This window comes from Ochotona curzoniae, unplaced genomic scaffold, assembly GCF_017591425.1.
Source record: "Ochotona curzoniae isolate NIBS_2020 unplaced genomic scaffold, NIBS_Ocur_1.0 contig_1274, whole genome shotgun sequence".
NCBI lineage: Eukaryota > Metazoa > Chordata > Mammalia > Lagomorpha > Ochotonidae > Ochotona > Ochotona curzoniae.
The window spans coordinates 28406671-28425766 of record NW_024465023.1 but is presented as its reverse complement, the minus strand read 5'-3'; the positions used below and the strand labels follow the sequence as shown (position 1 = coordinate 28425766).

General features: G+C 35.1%; 1 protein-coding gene across 6 annotated transcripts in view; it reads left to right on the top strand.

The window, feature by feature from the left end:
- CNKSR2 (connector enhancer of kinase suppressor of Ras 2) overlaps positions 1-19096 on the top strand; it is a 232610-nt gene that overhangs the window by 31113 nt on the left and 182401 nt on the right. For all 6 annotated transcript variants that reach the window (XM_041000355.1, XM_041000362.1, XM_041000379.1 and 3 more), the window contains exons 2-3: positions 6774-6937; positions 12203-12405. In XM_041000355.1, coding sequence (XP_040856289.1) covers positions 6774-6937; positions 12203-12405 — 367 coding nt within the window. The remainder of the gene's footprint in view (positions 1-6773; positions 6938-12202; positions 12406-19096) is intronic.

The following is a 19096-nucleotide window of genomic DNA, read 5'->3' as shown; positions in this document are numbered from 1 at the left end:
TGCATGAGAACAACTGAATGAATACCTTTTGAGTACCTGATTGGATATCATTCTTTTTAGAGCAGTTGAGTGGAAGGCATGTGTATTGGAACACTTGGTGGAATATACAAGACAATAGGAGTTCCAAAAAAAAAGTATGGAAACAGTTGATGGGTTTTGTTGATAAGCTCAATACCTCCACCCTTATCCTATATGACCCTCAGTGTATAAAGTCTGATGCCCCTAATAAATTTCGGCTATTGATCATCAATCAATAGTCCACACGTGTTGTTATCGGCTCCGTGCACCAAGTACATTGCTGCAGGACAGCGACATCGATTTATATAGACTGTAATTCATACAGTTTGTATGGCATATATTTTATGTAACTTAATAAACTATGTACATAGATTACAGAATGTTTAAAACGAATTAATTTTTGAGTAGCAAATTTGACCAATTTGATGCTAATCTGAAGGTTAATTTTGACTTTGTTATTATATTAAAATATGTAACAAGTTACTTTAGTTATTACATTTTTAAAATTTCAAAATATACATACTGTCAAATTTACTTTCTTCACTGTTTTAAAAATATTGATTTATCTGAGAAGCATACAGAGAGAACATGCATGAGAGCAAGCAAGCATCCTTTGCGTCATTCCCCAAATGCCTGCAATAGTTTAGGCTGGGGCAGGCTTTAGCCAATTTGCTGGGAAGTCAGTCCAGCTCTCCTACATGAATGGTTGGAACCCAACTACTTGAGCTGTCACTAGATGCTTGCATTGGTCTTCATTAACAGGAACCTGGTATCAAGAGCTGGAGTTGGAACTCAAACCCAGGCACTCTGGTAGGGGACATTTATGTCTTTTTTTTTTTTTTTAATTGCAAAGCCAGATATACAGAGAGGAGAGACAGAGAGGAAGATCTTCCGTCCAATGATTCACTCCCAAAGTGAGCACAACATTCAGTGCTGTGCCTATCTGAAGCCAGGAGGCAGGAAATCCTTCCAGGTCTCCCACGCGGGTGCAGGGTCCTAAGGCTTTGGGCTGTCCTCAACTACTTTCCCAGGCCAGAAGCAGGGAGCTGGATGGGAAGTGGAGCTGCTTAGATTAGAACCGGCACCTACATGGGATCCTGGCGTGTGCAAGGCGAGGACTTTAACCACCATGCCATTGTGCCGGGCCCTGGGACATTTATGTCTTAGCCACCTGATTATTTTTAAGTTCACAAATCAATGACATTAACAGCATTCACTTTTATGTTTCTCTACCATCATCACCATCCAATTGCAGACTTCATCTTACAAAACTGAACTTTCATATATGTTAAAGAATAATTCCCTCAACCCCTGGTAACATTCTGCTTTCTCTGTGATATTGAGTAAAGTAAACCTCATATGAATGGAATCATATGGTATTTGTCTTCTTGTGAATGCCATATTAGCAAACAATGTCCTCAAGATTTGTGCATTTTGTAGCATGTGTCAGCATTTCCTTTTTTTTAAAAGGCTACATTAAGGTTTATCTACATGTACTAATTTTGATTACCTATTCATATGGATACTTTAGTGGCATTTAACTTTCTTACATCTTCATGTTTTATTCTTTAATGATTAATATAAAATAGATGTCATGTATTTTATAGATAAAATTCAAATAATATAGTACTTCCCTCCCACGTCCCCTCCCTCCTTCCTTTTATTCTTAAAATTTTTATAATAACATACTTTCAATGTACTGTATAATCACAGGCTTAATGGTCCACTGAATAGAGTTAAATCAACAAAATCTAGAAAGATCATTGTGCTGCCGGAATATAGACAAGGGGTATCACATGACAAAATGTCAATTTCACTCATACACTTTTTTTTAGTACTCTACATATTAGCTGCCCAAAATAAAAAAAAAAAAAGATGTCTATTTGTCTTTTCTGTTCTGGATTGTTATTCACTAAGAACAATGCTCTCTTTTCATCTAAGGGAATGTATAGTAACTGTGTAATAGAGACCATCGTATCCAGATGTGAAAATGCAGTATGCATCTCTACTTCCAAATCAGAGATAGACTCCCAATGAAACTGTTAAATATATCTTGACAGTATGATACTGGACTCTCTGCCATTGTCTGTACCTGCAATGTCAGGATACACTTAAATAGCAGAATAATGGACTTAGGACTGTTTATGAAGGACTGTGCTATTGTAATAATAGAGGAGAAATCAATGGAGGGGGAATGGAATTTGAGAAGGGGTTAAGGGAAAACCTGGAGCCTATGAAATAAAAAAACAATGCTCTCCAGTTACTTCCAGGCCTAGAAGAAAATTGCCCTTTTTCTATTTTATTAGATTTTATTGAAATCTTTATAAAAATAATATATAGGGCCCGGCACCGTGGCCTAGCAGCTAAAGTCCTCACCTTGAACATGCCAGGATCCCATATGGGCACCGGTTCTAATCCCGGCAGCTCCACTTCCTACTTGTGGCCTGGGAAAGCAGCCGAGGACAGCCCAAAACTTTGGGACCCTGCACCCATGTGGGAGACCTGGAAGAAGTTCCTGGATCCTGGCTTCGGATCGGCATAGCATTGGCCGTTGCGCTCACTTTGGGAGTGAATCATCGGAGAGAAGATCTTCCTCTCTGTCTCTTCTCTCTGTATATCTGACTTTGTAATGAAAATAAAATAAATCTTTAAAAAAATATATATATATAGTACTTGTAATGGAACAACTACTTTTTTTTAACTTTTTCCATTTCTTAATTATATTTTTGAAAATCTTTACATAGTTAATTGGGGAAAAAAGATTCAAGGGCTACAGGAAAGTAGGTAAGACTATTATTTCCATATTGTTTCCTTCATGTTTCTGGGGTAAAGGGGAATGTTAAGGGAGAAGCCCCACCCAGTCTCCCACCCATCCCAGGTCCCAGATGTGGGGCATGCTCCGAGATTCTTGCTCAAGTGGTTTTGATAGTTCACCAGTTATGAATTGCACCAATCTCGACACTCCGAGAACGATGAGGTCATTGAAGAATCCACTGATTAACATAGTCCATCATAGAGCCTCCGTTTGCCCAGTTGTTCACTGCCAACCTATAGCTGAGGTGGTTAATTGACTTGTTCTGTCTTCTGTATTTTCATGGTTAGGGGTCTGAGTCCGGCAGTTCAATTGGGGAGATCCCAAGGAAGCTTTGTCTGAGGTGTTCCCAGACCAGATTCTTGTATGTACTAGCAAGTACAGGGCCCGGCACAGTCCATCACCTTGATCAGCTGGTCGTTTTCAGCCCCGACTTCCAATGGAACAAATGGGTGTTGCAGTCCAACCTGGTTCCGCCCAGCACATACTCAGCCCTCACATAAACCAGTGGGAGCTGCAGCCTAGGGAACGACTACTTTCTTGTAAGAAGGTAACAGTGAAAGAGATTTGGATAAACAAGGGATGGTTTCTTGGATCAGTGTGTATTGTGTTATCTTCACTGGTATTTAAGAACTGCTTGTAGCATTTTTCCTTTCGTTTCTTTGAATATAACTTCACATTCAATGTCAGTTGGTTACTTTATTCATCAGTATATGGAATGTAGTCCTTGGTGGGTTTAATTTTTTCATATAGATCTGGAAGGATGAGAATTTATTAGCCAATATGATCCTTTTTTACCTAATGTCTGTGTTACATTTCTTTTATTTACTGTCTTTTTGTTAAGAATATAAATCCACTTTGTTTTAGAGATTTGTTCTTTTTGGTCTTGAAATGGTCTGATATAGACAATACAGATTATACTTAGTATCCTCTGGGATTAGGTTTTAATACTTGTTTTGCAAGTCAGTTATTTACTGAGTACACTTAGGGATTGAATTAATATCAGTAAGTGTTAGTTTCAACATCTCTAAAATTAGTACATCCTTTGACCCCTTGACCCTACTTGATGTACTCCCACCCGTTACCATTACCATATAATCTTATAAAGGAATCTTCTACACACAGGGCCTCCATTTTTCTGATTTCTTAATCACTCCTTAATCCCATTCTATTGTCTAGCTTCTATTTCTGATATCTTGGGTAAAATCACTATTAATGTATCAATTGCCAAATCCGAATGTTTTAGCCCTTATCTTACTGGATGCTATGCTATATTTGACAGTTTTCTATCATGCCTATCTTTATTTCCTTGGTTCTTTCTGAGATACTTTTGTTGTTTCATTAGATGCCCCCTTCACATGCCCGTTTTACTGACTATCCCCCAAGTATTGTGGCCTGCCATGCCTTTTATCCTATATACTCAAAAAAAGATCCTGGCTCCTGGCTTCAGACTGGCACAGTTCCAGCCATTACAGCCAATTGGACAGTCAACCAGCAGATGGAAAATCTTTCTGTTGCTTCTGCTCTCTGGAAACCCTTCCATTAAAATAAGTCTTAACAAAGTTTTGTTTTTTTTGTATGTAATACTCGACAAGTAAAAAGTAGAAAGAATATAGTTTGACAGGAGTATAAACAAGGGGTATAAACAACAACCAAATCACAAAATGTCCATTTTATTCCTCTACATTTTTTATGTTTTATATTAACTACCACATGTCAGAGAAAACCTATGATATTTGTTTTTTTGGGACTGGCTTATTTCACTAAGCATAATGGTTCCTGTTTGCATCCATTTTGTTATGAAAGACAGGATTTCATTCTTTATTATATGTGAGTATTCTATAGTGTATACGTAGCACATTTTTGTGTGTTTTACTGTCATCATTAAGTATTTCCTTTAATGAATGAAATTATGGTATTTTCTTCACATGTAGATAGTACAAAAGTCAGATATACAGAGAACAGGAGAGACAGGAAGATCTTCTGTCAAGTAATTCACTCCCCAAGTGGCTTCAATGGCTGAAGCTATGCCGATTTGAAGCCAGGAGCCATGAACTTCTTCAGGTCTCCCACATGGGTGCAGTGTCCCAAGGCTTTGTGCCATCCTTGACTGCTTTCCCAGGCCACAAACAGGGAGCTGGATGGGAAGTGGAGCTGCTGGGATTAGAACTGACGCCCATATAGGGTCCCAGGGCGTTCGAGGCCAGGACTTTAGCTGCCAGGCTATCATGCTAGGGCCTGATTCATAATTTCTTCATCCTTTCCCTTCTTTCTGATCTCAGTGTTCTCTTTAAAATAAAAATCTTCTTTGGCCCTGTAACAATGTAAATAGTGCTGAATATATTCAGGTGTTCAGCACATCTTTATAATGGTGCAATTTTGTTTGCTTTTTAAATACTTTGTTGAACTCCACACAGTTCCATAAGGATGTCTTAAAGACATAGATAGTGCCTCATCTTAATCACATTCTGTAAATCTGTCTTTATGTGCAGTCATCTCTTCCTGCCTTCGTTTTTCAATGAAAATATATGGCTCTTCCACATTTAATTATTTTTATCTATCACATAATGCAGAAAAACAAACTCCCTCTCAATCCCAGATTCTCCAGGTATCCTCTTGTTGCTTATCTTAGTTTCTCTTCACTAGCCTGAATGTTTTGAACGCCCCTCCACTCATTTAATACAGGCTTATTGCCATTACTATGAAAACAATTCTTAAGAATGTAGTTGGTGACCTTTGTGCTGCTTATATTCACCAAGAACATTTCAATCTTCATCACTATACACACACCAGTGGAGAATGAAATAAAATATTTAGACTAATGTACGGACATGTGTGACTTAGTACTAGACTCTATCAGAAACCAGTTTGCTTTTGGGACTGCCTGTGGATCTTTAAATGGCTATTTCATAGTTCTGTTATGTGATTTTGTTTCCTTTTGCACATCTGTTCTTACTCAGTCTCTGTTTTTCCTACTTTTAATTTCTGTTCATTCTAACAGCTGGAATATAACTCATTATAGTCTCTTTTTTCCTCTCAATGATGTAGTCATGACCTCCTGGTTTCTACTAATTGCCTCATTTTCTTGGTATTCCTTATTTAAACTAAATAGTCTTATTAGTCTGGTTCATCATTTGAATCATGCCATCTCATAGGTAATTGAAGCTGACTCTATAACGTGGTTGTTCACCTATGAATGGCTCTGGGTAGTCTTGAAAAAAGATAGCTTCAAGACTTTAAAATCCATTGTGGGCTTCTATATTTTGATTGGGGTAAAATTAAAATAGTAATGGATTAAGGAGGACTCTGCAGGTGACTAATAAAGGTTAAGGCGACTGGGTATCAGTAGCACGACAGACAAGTGGGGAACACAGGATCAAATAAATGAAAAGATTTTTAAGATGACGAAAGTGTAAACATAATGTATGTAAACAGGAAATGACCAAAACAAAGAACATTTAATTTGTAAATATGTAAAATAATGTTAAGGTGGTAGAAGATGGAATTTCAGAGCATATAAGACAGATTATCCTTTTTTAGGAAAATTACCTCTCCCTCTGACGTGTGGTTTAAAGAAGAAAAAAAAAATGTGATGCAGATAAATTTGGAAGTGGGAAAATTTGCCTTTTAGCCTACTTCATGAAATGTGCAGTAAGGAGAACTGCTGAAAGGAAATGTGAAAATTTCAGTAATTGTTCAGCACAGTAAAAATAATGCATGTACCAACTAGGAATCTGTTGAAGTAATTTCTTTTGTTTTTGCTGCAGCCCTATAGAAGTTGCAAAAAGCCGAATGATAGAATTGGTCTAGAGTTAAAATAGACTTAACGTGACATGGTAGGAATTAATGCTTGTCCCCTCAACCCCCATCATTTTTCCCATTTGTGTGGTTCAAAAGTTTTTTTTTTTTTTTCATTCTAGTCTTCTATACTTTTGTCTTGTAGGTCTTGATGACTGTCTGCAGCAGTATATTAAGAACTTTGAGAGGGAGAAAATCAGTGGGGACCAGCTTCTGCGCATTACACATCAGGAGCTAGAAGATCTGGGAGTCAGCCGCATTGGCCATCAAGAGCTGATCTTGGAAGCAGTTGACCTTCTGTGTGCACTGGTGAGGACATGAAACTGTTGCAAGGGAAACTTTTTTTTTTATTACTTTATTCCTTTTCCCCTTTTACTTCCTTTCGGGATTTAAATACAAGTAGAAATGAAATAATGCTCAACCAAATATATGTGGTATTTTTCTCCTTCCTTGATTTTGTTACATCCGTACCAAATGCCAAATTGAATTGGTTTGTGACTCAGCTAGTGACTTGTAGCATTTAAGATGTATAGTTATATACAGTGATTATAAAGCCCATCCCCTTCAGTATTACACATGTGATAATCTAATGTTATGATTCATTATGTGACTACATTTCATGTTAAAATGGTGAATATACAGGAAAAGCCAATGTCAAAATAATACTTATGAAACATTTTGATATGTTAGATATTCTGAGATATATTTCCATGTTAGGTAAAATGACACTTGAACTTATTTGTGAGAGAGGAAGAGAAAGAATATGAATGGAATAGTGTATTAACATTGTTTTGAATCTTGGTTCAAGTTAATTAATGATGCATGTGAACTAAAAATTTCACTATTTTACTTAAAATAGAACTAAAAAGTACGTCTCAGTGTTGTGAAGCGGAAATGAGGTACTGCTTGTTACTAGTTCAGTGCCTAACACATAATACACATTAAAAAATGCTCATTATTAAATATTGACAAATAATTAAACATGATTAGTAAAATGAAATTAATTAATAAAAGTAATTGTTAGGACGTAATCCAAGAATTAGTTAATACATTCAGCACTGTGTTGGATGTCTATAAAGTGTAGTTTTTCTGCTTTCTTAAGCAGTGTGCTTGAGGAGAATGGTGCACACATGTGCATGATACTGTGGTACATTTAGTAAAATAAAGGAATGATTTATATATTTATATTTACTTCAATATGTTTATGGAAGCACAGAAGAGAAATAACTAGCTTTGAGTAAGATAGATAACTTCATATTACAAAAATAGTTGACTCTTAAGCCATTGGGCATGTATTCAGTAGGTGGGAGAAATGTGGATGGTCTTTTCCAGATAGATAACAGGACACACAGGCACACAGAATCAAGAGAATATAAACTATGTTTTTAAAAAGGTAAGCTGACATTTCATAATATAGGTGTGAAACAGTAACAGGAAATTAGACTTTGTAAGACAGAATGAGGTCATATTATAAAGTGTCGTAACATCATGGTAAGATGTTTTTACTTCCTAGCTACGTACAGGAGAACAAGTGAGAAATGAAAATTTTTTGAATAGTAAACTAATGGTGGTAAAAATGATGGAATGGAGGAAGCATTAAATAAGGACCTGGGGAACAATTAGAAATCTTTCAATCTTCTACATAATAGTGAATAGGGCCTGCACTAAGAAAGTACAAAATAAAGAAGAGCTACTGAAAATATAAGTTATAAAATAAATGAAAAAGTTTAGAAAGAGTCCATCTCTTATTCCTGTAGAGACATAATTGATGGCTTTGAAACAATTAAGATCATCAATAAACCTTAATATTAGAGATAGGCGAGAATATAAATTGAGTTTTGGATTTGTTGAATTTGGGTATTGTTGAGTTGTCAAGAGTAAGATATTCATCAGATATGTGAATGTATGAATGTGATGCTGAGAAATGACTAGAGATATATATTTGTACCAAGAGATTGCATCACACAAAGGATATTACATAGAGGGCATATGCAAGTAGACTATACAAAGACTTCAGCTTTGTTTGATGATTTGTTTTCTTGAGTTAGTCCTTTCTATGCCAATAACAATACCTAGTTATCACATGAATTTCCAGTACAAAGCAGATCTGTAATGGAAGGACATGCATTTTTCAGAAGTTGAGACAATACTTCCCATCTCGTTAATGTGTACCCAAAGCAAAAGGATACTTCATTTACTTGTTGACTTTCATTTATTTGTTTGTTTCAGCTTTTTAGGGATGTGAGTTCTTCCGCTCTCTCTCCCCTTCTTCCCTCTGTGTTCCCTGCTCCTGCTGTTATCCCCTGAATTATCGCAATAATTTATGGTTCCTTACTAACCGTCACAATTAACTTTGTGCTATTTATGTGTGTCATAGCATAGTAGATACAGGTAGAAGGAAGTATGATATACTGGTGACTTAGCCATTCACACCAAAAAACCCACGTTTAATGAAAGAAATTTTAAGATAGTATGTAGGCTGGCAATAATTGATTTGAATACAGGTAAAATTAATTTAAGGGCAGTGGGCTGAACTACCACTTAACAATGCTTGCAGCCTACATCAGAGTGCCTGGGATTCAGTGTCACTTTTCACCTGTTATCTAACGTCTTGCTGGCTCACATACTGGGAAACAGAAGATGAAGGTGCAGATACTTGGGTCCCTACCAGCCACATGTAAACTCCAGATGGGATTGCTGGCCCCTAGTTTCAGCCTGGCTCAACCAAGTTGGGGATAGTGTGTGCATTTAGGTAGGGAACTTACAGATTGAAGATAGTCTCTCTCTGTCTCTCTCTCTCTCTTCCACTTTCAAAAAATTTTCTGGAGAGGCTGATTAATCCACATCTTTTGTTAACAACAGTAGCACACAGTTATAACCTACAGATCGATTTCTAACCAATTTTTATACTCATGTAGATACTTTTAAACTGCCTTCGTATTGTCTGTGCAGGTAGTTCTTTTTGTTAACCAGGATGAATTTTGCTGTCCATTTTCTGTCATATCTCTTTTCTCTCTTCTTTTCACTGTTTTCTTCCATCTTCCACACGTTTTGCCTCTATTTCACATAGGCAATTTCTTTAGACTTCCAAATTTCCTTAACACACTTTCTGTGACTAAGATTCCTGATTTTGTCCAAAAGACTAATTTGTATTCCAAAATCCTAAGTGTTACTAAAAATATTTTTAGCTTCATAAATTTTCAGAGCTTCAAAGAACTTTTTTTCCTTCAAATTTTTATTTACAATATTAGTATTTTTTCTAAAATCATTGGAAATGCTTATGTTATAGAGATAAGAAATTTAGACTTTTTGTTGCAGCTAATGACTACAAAATGAAAAATGTGCTATCGGGTTTATTGAGTAGACTTTCCTGAAATAAACTAACATAATTTGTGGTTATCTAATAAATGAATATACTTTGAATATACTTTGCTTCTTTTTTTAAAGATTTATTTATTTTCATTGGAAAGGCAAATATACAGAGAGAAAGAGATATATAGAGAAAGATCTTCCATCTGCTGGTTCTCTCCTCAAGCAGTCACAACATCTGTAGCTGTACCGACTTGAAGCCAGGAGCCAGGAGCTTCTTCTGGGTCTCCCACATGGGTGCAGGGTCCCAAGGCTTTGGGCCATCCTCTACTGCTTTCTCAGGCCACAAGCAGGGAGCTGAATGGGAAGTGGGGCTGCTGGGATTAGAACTGGTGCCCATATGGGATCCCAGTGTGTGCAAGGTGAGGACTTTAGCTACTAGGTTAAAGTGCCAGGGCCTGAATATACTTTGTTTCTAAAGAACTGTTTCCTCACCTCATTAAAACAGAAAACTGAAAAGTGCAAGAACTTATCATATCAGAGAAAATTCTTAACACAGAAAAAAATCTGAAAGTACTTTCAAATACTTCAGAAATATTGCTTGTAATTACATGGTATAGTTATAAGTGTTCTTACATAGAAATTAGAGAATATGTACAAAAAATTATAAGAGCAATTCCTTCTAAATAGAGTGGGAAGCTGGATAAGTCTCTCAAATGATTTATGGATAATCTATGACCAGATGCAATGGAAATTGAATAGAATGTTACCTGTTCCTATCAGCCAGATCTTTTAACTTCAGAGGATATTGTAATTCAAATTCAGCATATTTAATATTACTCTGTTTATAAGAGTATCATTCCTAAAATGAATGTTCCTTCAGTAAACATGTAGATTCTCAGTGAAAAACAATCAGACTTTTGTTCCTAATCTTTGGTGGTAATATAACATTATTTAATTTTTATTCATCAAATCCTTTTTCCTTTTCATTTATACCTTCCAACTAGATTCTCTGTTTTCACTTCTTTTATTTTTTAATACTTATTTTTTTTCCCTCAAAAGTCAGAATTACAGAGCGAGAAATGGAGAGAAAGAGATTTTTCACCAACAAGTTCGATCCCCAAATGGCTACAATGATCAGAGCTGAGCTGATCTGAAGCCAGGAGCTTCTCCTGGGTCTCCCACACGGGTGCAGGGTCCCAACGCTTTAGGCCATCCCCCACTGCTTTCCCAGGCCGCAAGCAGGGAACTGGAAGGGACGTGAAGCAGCTGGAACATGAACCAGCGCCCAAATGGGATCCCGGTGCCTGCAAGGCAGAGAATTAGTGTGCAAAGCCATGACACTAGCCAAACCCCCTTCTTAATAATTAGTTATCCTGTGAATATCCAGGGAAAATCGTAAATTTTCTATAAAATGAGTATCCAACGTTGCTACAGTAGTAATGCAGCTAATGTCATGGGACCTCTTCTTGCCTTTTTCGTTCTGTCTTTTCCTTTATTTTAGCTGTCACCACTCTTTAAAATAGGAGTAGAATAATGAGGCTAAAGAATGTGGTGGAAACAGTTTCTCAGAGGTGGCCTGGCGACTTGTAGTCCCGTTCTAAACCATGTGTGGTCTAAGTATTGAGCTTTTAAGGCAAACCATTACCAATGGAGTCTGTGCTTTAGTTACTTCAGTTATGAAAGGAGAGTAGCTCAAGTTCACCCTTTCTGACCCACATGAATTTAACATTTTGAGTTTTATGTTTTTTTCATATGATATTTTAGATTTTATGATTTTTGCTTTTAAGTTTACCAATCAACAGTATCATGCATGCTGCTAAGATCACCCTTTCTTTTGGTTTGAATAGTTCATCCTTTGGTGAATCTAGCCTTTCTTAGGGGTGTTTTGCAATTCATAATTACCTATTGTAAGTTTTATTTGCAACTTATGAAAACTTCCCAAAAGAAAAGAAAAAGACAAATATGCTTACAAAGTGCCTGTCATGTGGAGTATGCTCCATATTTGTGATATAACACAGCCATTACAAAAATAAAAATATATTTAGTTTCAATAAAGAGGAGACCATGTTTTCCCCTTAGGAATCAGTTTCTAGTGATACACCCTAAAAGAAATTTCTTTTGAGTATGAAGAAAATACAGAAAAAATGTGCATTGTGTGCAGTAACACTAGTCTCATTGCCTGTGCATCTTAAAATTCTCAGGAAACACTTTAAATAAAATATTGATTTAAATCACATTTGTTCTCTCTTTTCCACAATTCAGAATTATGGCTTGGAGACAGAAAATCTAAAAACGCTTTCACACAAGCTGAATGCATCTGCCAAGAATCTACAAAATTTTATAACAGGAAGGAGAAGGAGTGGCCATTATGATGGGAGGACCAGCCGAAAATTGCCAAATGACTTTCTGACTTCAGTTGTGGATCTGATTGGTGCAGCCAAGAGTCTACTTGCCTGGTTGGACAGGTATAATCTTCCACATATTTCATAAATAACCTCTCTTCAAACACCATTTTTTAATATATCATTACTTCATACTTTCTCATGAATGGATTAGAAAGGTAGAAGAGTACCAAAAAAAGTGGCTAATTATAATTCACCGCAATGTAGGGGTATCGTCAAATAGCTATCAGCGTTTCATAAAATTTGATATATAACTAAGTAGCCAGTCAGCAGTTAGTCTCTGACAGCTATAAAACACATTTACTGCTTTATAAGCAAGGCTATTAGCATGTCATTACAAAATTTATGGTACTTCCTTGTCTCTGATTTTATTTGCTTTTCTTCTTATTTTGTTATACTTAAGTGACCATTAGAATTTTATATACTTTTTAAATAGGTAAGTAAACATACAATTCTTTTTAAAACGTAACTTGTATAAAAATTTTCATTATATGAAATGAAAACAGGTGAAAAGTACATGATTATAAATGTGATTAAAATTGTATTATAAGATTATAACTAAAAAACTGCATAAACTTTCTGTGTTTTGAAACAATCAGTAAGGGACATGCTGTATTATAATGATTAAATAATCAGGATTGCAAATGCTGTGTATTTTAGACTGATAATATTAAAAAAGTATTTTATCAGAATTCTTATATAAATTGCCTTAGGGTGTGTGTGTGTGTGTGTGTGTGTGTGTGTGTGTGTGTGTGTGTTCGTGTGTGTGTGTGTGATATAAAGATATACCAACACACATATATACATGCTACATTCTACATCTAAAAAAATATCAGACCTTGACTTGAAAGTAAATTATTTGTATTTTAAGGTGAAAGTTAAGATAGCTTTGGTTGATCTTATGTTGTAAATATTCATTAACGTAATATAAGTGATGATACTAAATCTAAATCTGAATACCATGTTTGATACTAGTAACTTTTGATAATTGATGAAAATGTTACTTCTGCATTAGAATGTCAATGAAATTTAATCATAATTACATAAGATGTATTTGTCACTTATTAAAGAAAGTTCATTTAAAAAACATACATACTCTAAATTAATAATAAAATATATCTCTGTCCATCAACAATGTACTACTCTTGTTTTGAGAGTTTTTTCTGTAATCAGAAAGCTTATAAAATAAATACTTGATTTAGTTACATCTTTTTACTGTCAAATTTTAAGTGTAAATTTGCTCACCCTTGATAACAAATACCCTTGGTATTTATTATTTATAATTCCACTACATTGGATTTGATAGATAGGATAGGTATATATGTAAGTAGGCAGCTAGGGAAACAGTGATTATAAGAGTTTTTACTCCCTGATCACAGTGAAATTTGTTTACAAAATCAGATAAAGTGCTTCTTCCAGTATAGAGGTCACTTAGATTTTATTAACTTTTATGGTGACATTGTTTTTATAATCCATTAGAATGCTCTTGGTAAATACTCTTCATAAATACATATTCACCTATAAAGCCCATGGGAACATGCACAGACCAAAGAAGAAAAAAAAAACAGAGTAGTCTTTGAAGCCAGTTGATAATGTTTTATATTTTTTTCATCAAGTGAAAATTTTTTGCCTGAAAGAGATAATTTATTTCATCTGTTTGGCTTCCATTGCTGCATGCTGCAAAGGTTCACATACGTTTAGTTTGTGTTATACTATAGCAATCAATTAAATCAAAAGTCGGATGACACTTTGATCATGAAGAAGGAATAAAAAGAACAATTTCATGATAAATTTAGAACGTTCTTTTGAGGGACAGGCATGTGCCTCAGTGTTTTAAGCCACTTATGACACATGCATTCCATATGAGAGTTTCCAGTTGGTTCTGGCTACTTAGCTTCTGATCCAGCTTCTTGCTTGTGAAGTAGCAGGTGATAGCTCAAGTACTTGGATTCCTACCACCCATGTGTGAGATCTGACTATAGAGTCCCAGGTTCCTGATTTGGACAGGGCCAGCCCTAGCTATGGCATAGTGAACACACAGACAATGTCTTAGTCTGCCCGTCTCTTGCAGCTACCTTGCCTTTTTTTTTTTTTAAACAAACTAATAAGCATTAAAGAATCTGTTGAGACTTTTGTAAATCAAAAAATGAAACTGAGGTTTCTTTTGGAGGGTATTTTGAAGAGAAATTTCACTCTGGACTGGCTTGCTTTAGATAATGCTTTACCGTTTTTGGAAAAGCAGTGGGAGGATTTGGAGCAGCAGCAAAGGGAAAGGAAAAAAGAAAAATGATTCTGTTACATGTTTATGTATATGAACTTTTTCTGAAGGCAATAACGTTATCATCAGGATCACTGTGTTCCTTTCTTTGAATTTGGAAGATTATTTGAGCTACATTGTTGGAGATTAAAAATGAGTTAAGTAGGAGAGAAGCCAATTGAGTGTGCTGCAGTTATTGATAGTTGTTCTGATGCTTAACTTTGATGATGATGATGTGTGGTGTACACTAATACCTCCAGATGCACTCATATAATAAAAAATAACCCTAGAAAGACTGTCTTCATTTTATAGATAGGAAAACTAGGAATTAAGAAGTTTCAGATCTAAACTAGTTGTCAAGTTAAGTAGTGGAACCAGGATTCGGTCCTACATTCTGACATTAAGAGCTCAAATTTCCAGTCCTTTTTGTTGAGATTTTTAATTAGGAAAGCAGCAGTGAGCATGAAAGAAAATCTAGAGTTATTTATGCTCATAAATATGACTTAGTGACAGGTAAGATCTAAAAGAGCATGAGAAAGGGAGACATCTAGAATGAGGAAGAGATATTTGACTTGGCTGACTAAGTAGTTGGTAGTATTTTTATCAATATAGGAATTCTGAGAGTTTTAGAACAGAGTTCTCTTAATTTTGTTCTTTTTTCCATTACACTTACGCCCTTACTTTATGTAATATGATTTATTTCTGTTAAGTTTATTCTTTTCATCTGCATGTGCTTTATAATTTACACTTTTAAGACAGCAAGGACTTTTCATCAACTTTGTTCACCAACGTCACAATTACACAGTAGAGTTCCTAGCCTTTAGTGGCTGCTGAGTAAATATTTTTGAGTGAATAGAGAGAAGTAGGTTAAGGAGTATGTCCTATAGACCACTGACAATTGAAGGTTGATTGGAAGTTCAGCTTATGGGGGAAAAATAAAAGGCACAACTGGAGATGGAGGAGGAAATTAGTTGAGAGTAGCATCATTCAAGCAAGGGAATAAAGAATTTTAAAGGGAAAAAGGACGGGGTAAGTAGTATAAAATGCTTCTGGGAGATTACTTAGGATAAGAACTCAGTGTGTGGTAGTTTATGTGTCTGGTTGATTGGAAGTTAAAAGAATTCTTTGGAAAAAAATTTTCTTTAAAATGATTTGTAGGTTCAGGAGAGTTTACATAATATTAAATTCTAGTTTTTACAGATTTTTAATCTTTTAGAGATAATGAAAAAGAAAGGTGGCTATTGAGTGATGTTAATATGTTTTTGAGCTTAGTTGCATTTTCTCTTTTGCTATGAGTTGTATGAATATCCTAATTGTTGCTTGACTCATATAAATTTCAGAAGGATCTGAGAATAATTCAAATGTAACAGGGTTTCATTTAACTGTACTCTATGAAGTGTTTCTATTGTTTTCCTGACAGGGGCTAATGGTTTAGACATTGTTCGTCCATGTGTGTTTTAGTTATATTAGTATTACTTTCAAAGAAAAAGAAATGCTGTTTGGGCAGAAGAGTGCATATAAACAAACACTCCATATGTTTTAGTGTGCCCTGCAAGCTTCATTGCTGAAACAAAACACACTAATCGAAGGCAAGAAAATTAAAAAGATCCCTATTCTTTCATGGCCATTATCATGAATCTTTGTCAAAATGCATGATGGTATACTATGAAAGAGTTGGCAAGTGGTTTAGTCTCAGATGTACATCTAGACAATGGTAACTTGAACCTCAATGTCCTATTTTTAGGGTGTCTTATTTTTAGGGTGAAAGATTTATTTGAGGGCCCATCGCCGTAGGCTAGTGGCAATAGTCCTCTCCTTGCTTGTGCTGGCATCCTGTATGGGCACCAGTTTGTATCCTGGCAGCCCTGCTTCCCATTGAGCTCCCTACTTGTGGCCTGGGAAAGCAGAAGAGGATGGCTCAAGGCCTTGGGACCCTGCACCCACATGGGAGACCCAGAAGAAGCTCCTGGCTCCTGGCTTGAGATGGGTTCAGCTCCAGGTGCTGCAGCCACTTGGGGATTGAAACAGCAGATAGAAGATCTTCCTCTCTGTTTCTTTCCCTCCTCTCTTTATCTACCTTTCCAATAAAAATAAATAAATCTTTAAAAAAGATTTATTTGAAAAAGTTACAGAGAGGAGACAGAGATCGAGTTTCTTTTAAGCATCAGTATTCTATAGTTTACCAGCTTTGTTGCCAAAATTACGTGAATATTATTTCCAACATATTTTAATTTATATACTATCCAAAGATAATCATTGATTGGTTTTGTGACTTTTAGAATGATGATATAAATTCCTACTTAATCTAGATAAATCTTACTAGTATTTTCATTTGTTTTGTTTTAATTTGCAAAGCAGGTTTTTCTTGGTTTATGATTGCTTTATGTAGGGCAATATTATGTCTTGTCTTTATTTTTGTCTGCTTATGAATGGCTTGCAACTTATAACAGTTCCGTAGCACTGATGATAACCATACATTGTTATTATTTTGGCTTGTCATTGTAGCTTTGCTTGAATTTTAAGGGTTTAAAATGACTACTGCGGGGACAGGCATTTGGTCTATCCATTGACGCTTATTAGGGACCTAAATTACCTGGGTTCAAACCTCAGCTGTGTTTCTTAATTCCAGCTTCCTTCTAGTGTAGACCATATGATGATGCAAGTGGTTGGGTCCTTTAAACCCACATGAGAGAAGTGGGTTGGGCTCTCTATTCTTGGCTTTAACATGGCCCATTTCTGGCAATTGAGGGTATTTGGGGAGTGGTCCATAGGAGGGAGTTCTTTCTCTATATGTGTAATTTTCTGGCTCTCAAAAGAAAATGACCATTGTAACTAAATGTTATCAAGCTCTTGATCTTTAACTTTAGCTATTGCTAAATAATATGGCATAAATCTTAATTTGGAAAATATAATAATTTCAACTAAATGTGGTTATTTTGACATTTAGCAACTGGGTTCACTTTTAAGCAACAATATATTTTTTTATTTCAAAAAAATTTTAGGTAAACCTTTATATATAGAAGTATGGTTTGAGGTTTTTGTGTTTATTATTTCATGGCATTTGAAGAAAGAGACAAAATAATAAGATAAAACCTGGAATTTCATAATAGATATATCATAGTGTATATCAATTCACTGAATTCTTGGAAAGTTTGTATCATTATTCCCATTTTTCTGTGAAATATTAAGCAACTTTGTTAAATTCATTGATATAATATAAAGAATATATGTTAATATGGTTTTGGTTTTGGTACTAAAGTTCTTGTTTTTCTCCTTTGGATTTACATGTGCTGTCTCCTTGAGTTCTCATTCTCATGGATTTTGAAGAAATGATATAAAGCAGCATATGAATACTTTTTACACTTGTATTCTCAAAAGCTGAAAATCATTACCGTTTTTCTATTTTTGATCTCGGGTTAATGTATAAAAATAATTTATAAATAATGTTTTATTATTTATACTGAAAGTTTATTCCTTTCTGTAAGTATTTACACGTAATTCTAATTGTTTATGAAATATCTTTCATGAACAATACCTTTAGAAGATACTAGTGACATGTTTTTTGGAAATGAAAAACTTCAGTGTAAAATCTGATTGCCAGGAAAAAATACTGTTAATAATTTATTCTCTCTTTCTCTCTCTCTGTCCTGTCTCTGTCTGTATCTCTCACACACACACACTGACTTCAAAGGTATTTCCATTTAAATGAGATATGTTTCAGACAATCTCCTTACATTTCTTAAATAAAATATAGTCTATGACTCATCAAATTTGTTTTCTTCCATTTTAAACATCAACCTGAATGCAGGAGGCGTTTCTGAAGGAAAGCTCTCAAACAGAAATCACAGTTGGTAGCTTTATTGTTTATTTTCAATGCACAATTTACTTGTGATTTATTTGTCTAGTTCTAAGCATTCTGCTGTTTTTGACACCTCATCTTTCATACAGCTTTTCCTAAATCTTTTTTTGTGCATCTTACTATAGCTTTGCAAATTTGTATGCAGTTTACTGATCATTGTTTGTGTCATGTTGTTTAGTGGCATTGTTAAAAAACTCAAAATTATGAAATCAAAAGGGTTTACTTTGTGTCTCCCATCCAAGTACTAGCCAGGCCCGACCCTACTTAGCTTCCGAGATCAGACAAGATCAGGCGCGTTCAGGGTGGTATGGCCATAGACAAAAAACGGTTTACTTTGTGTATAGAGTAATTTTACTTTCTCTAATTTTAACGTTAATATCTGGTTCTGATTATTTGTGAAATACCTAAGATTATTTTATTTTGAAAGTATCAATGAGATCTCTTTATGTTACTAAAAACTTTTCACGTAATTAAAAATGTTAGAGGTAAACTATTTTCGGGGTGGGAAATATATTTTTTGTCGAGTTTTTTGCCTCATTTAAAAAATGGTGAAATTTACTTCTTCCATGATAGAAAGCTTTAGGAAAAAAAGTGAATTCTGTTTCAGGAAAAAACATTACTGAGACCCAGAAAACTGC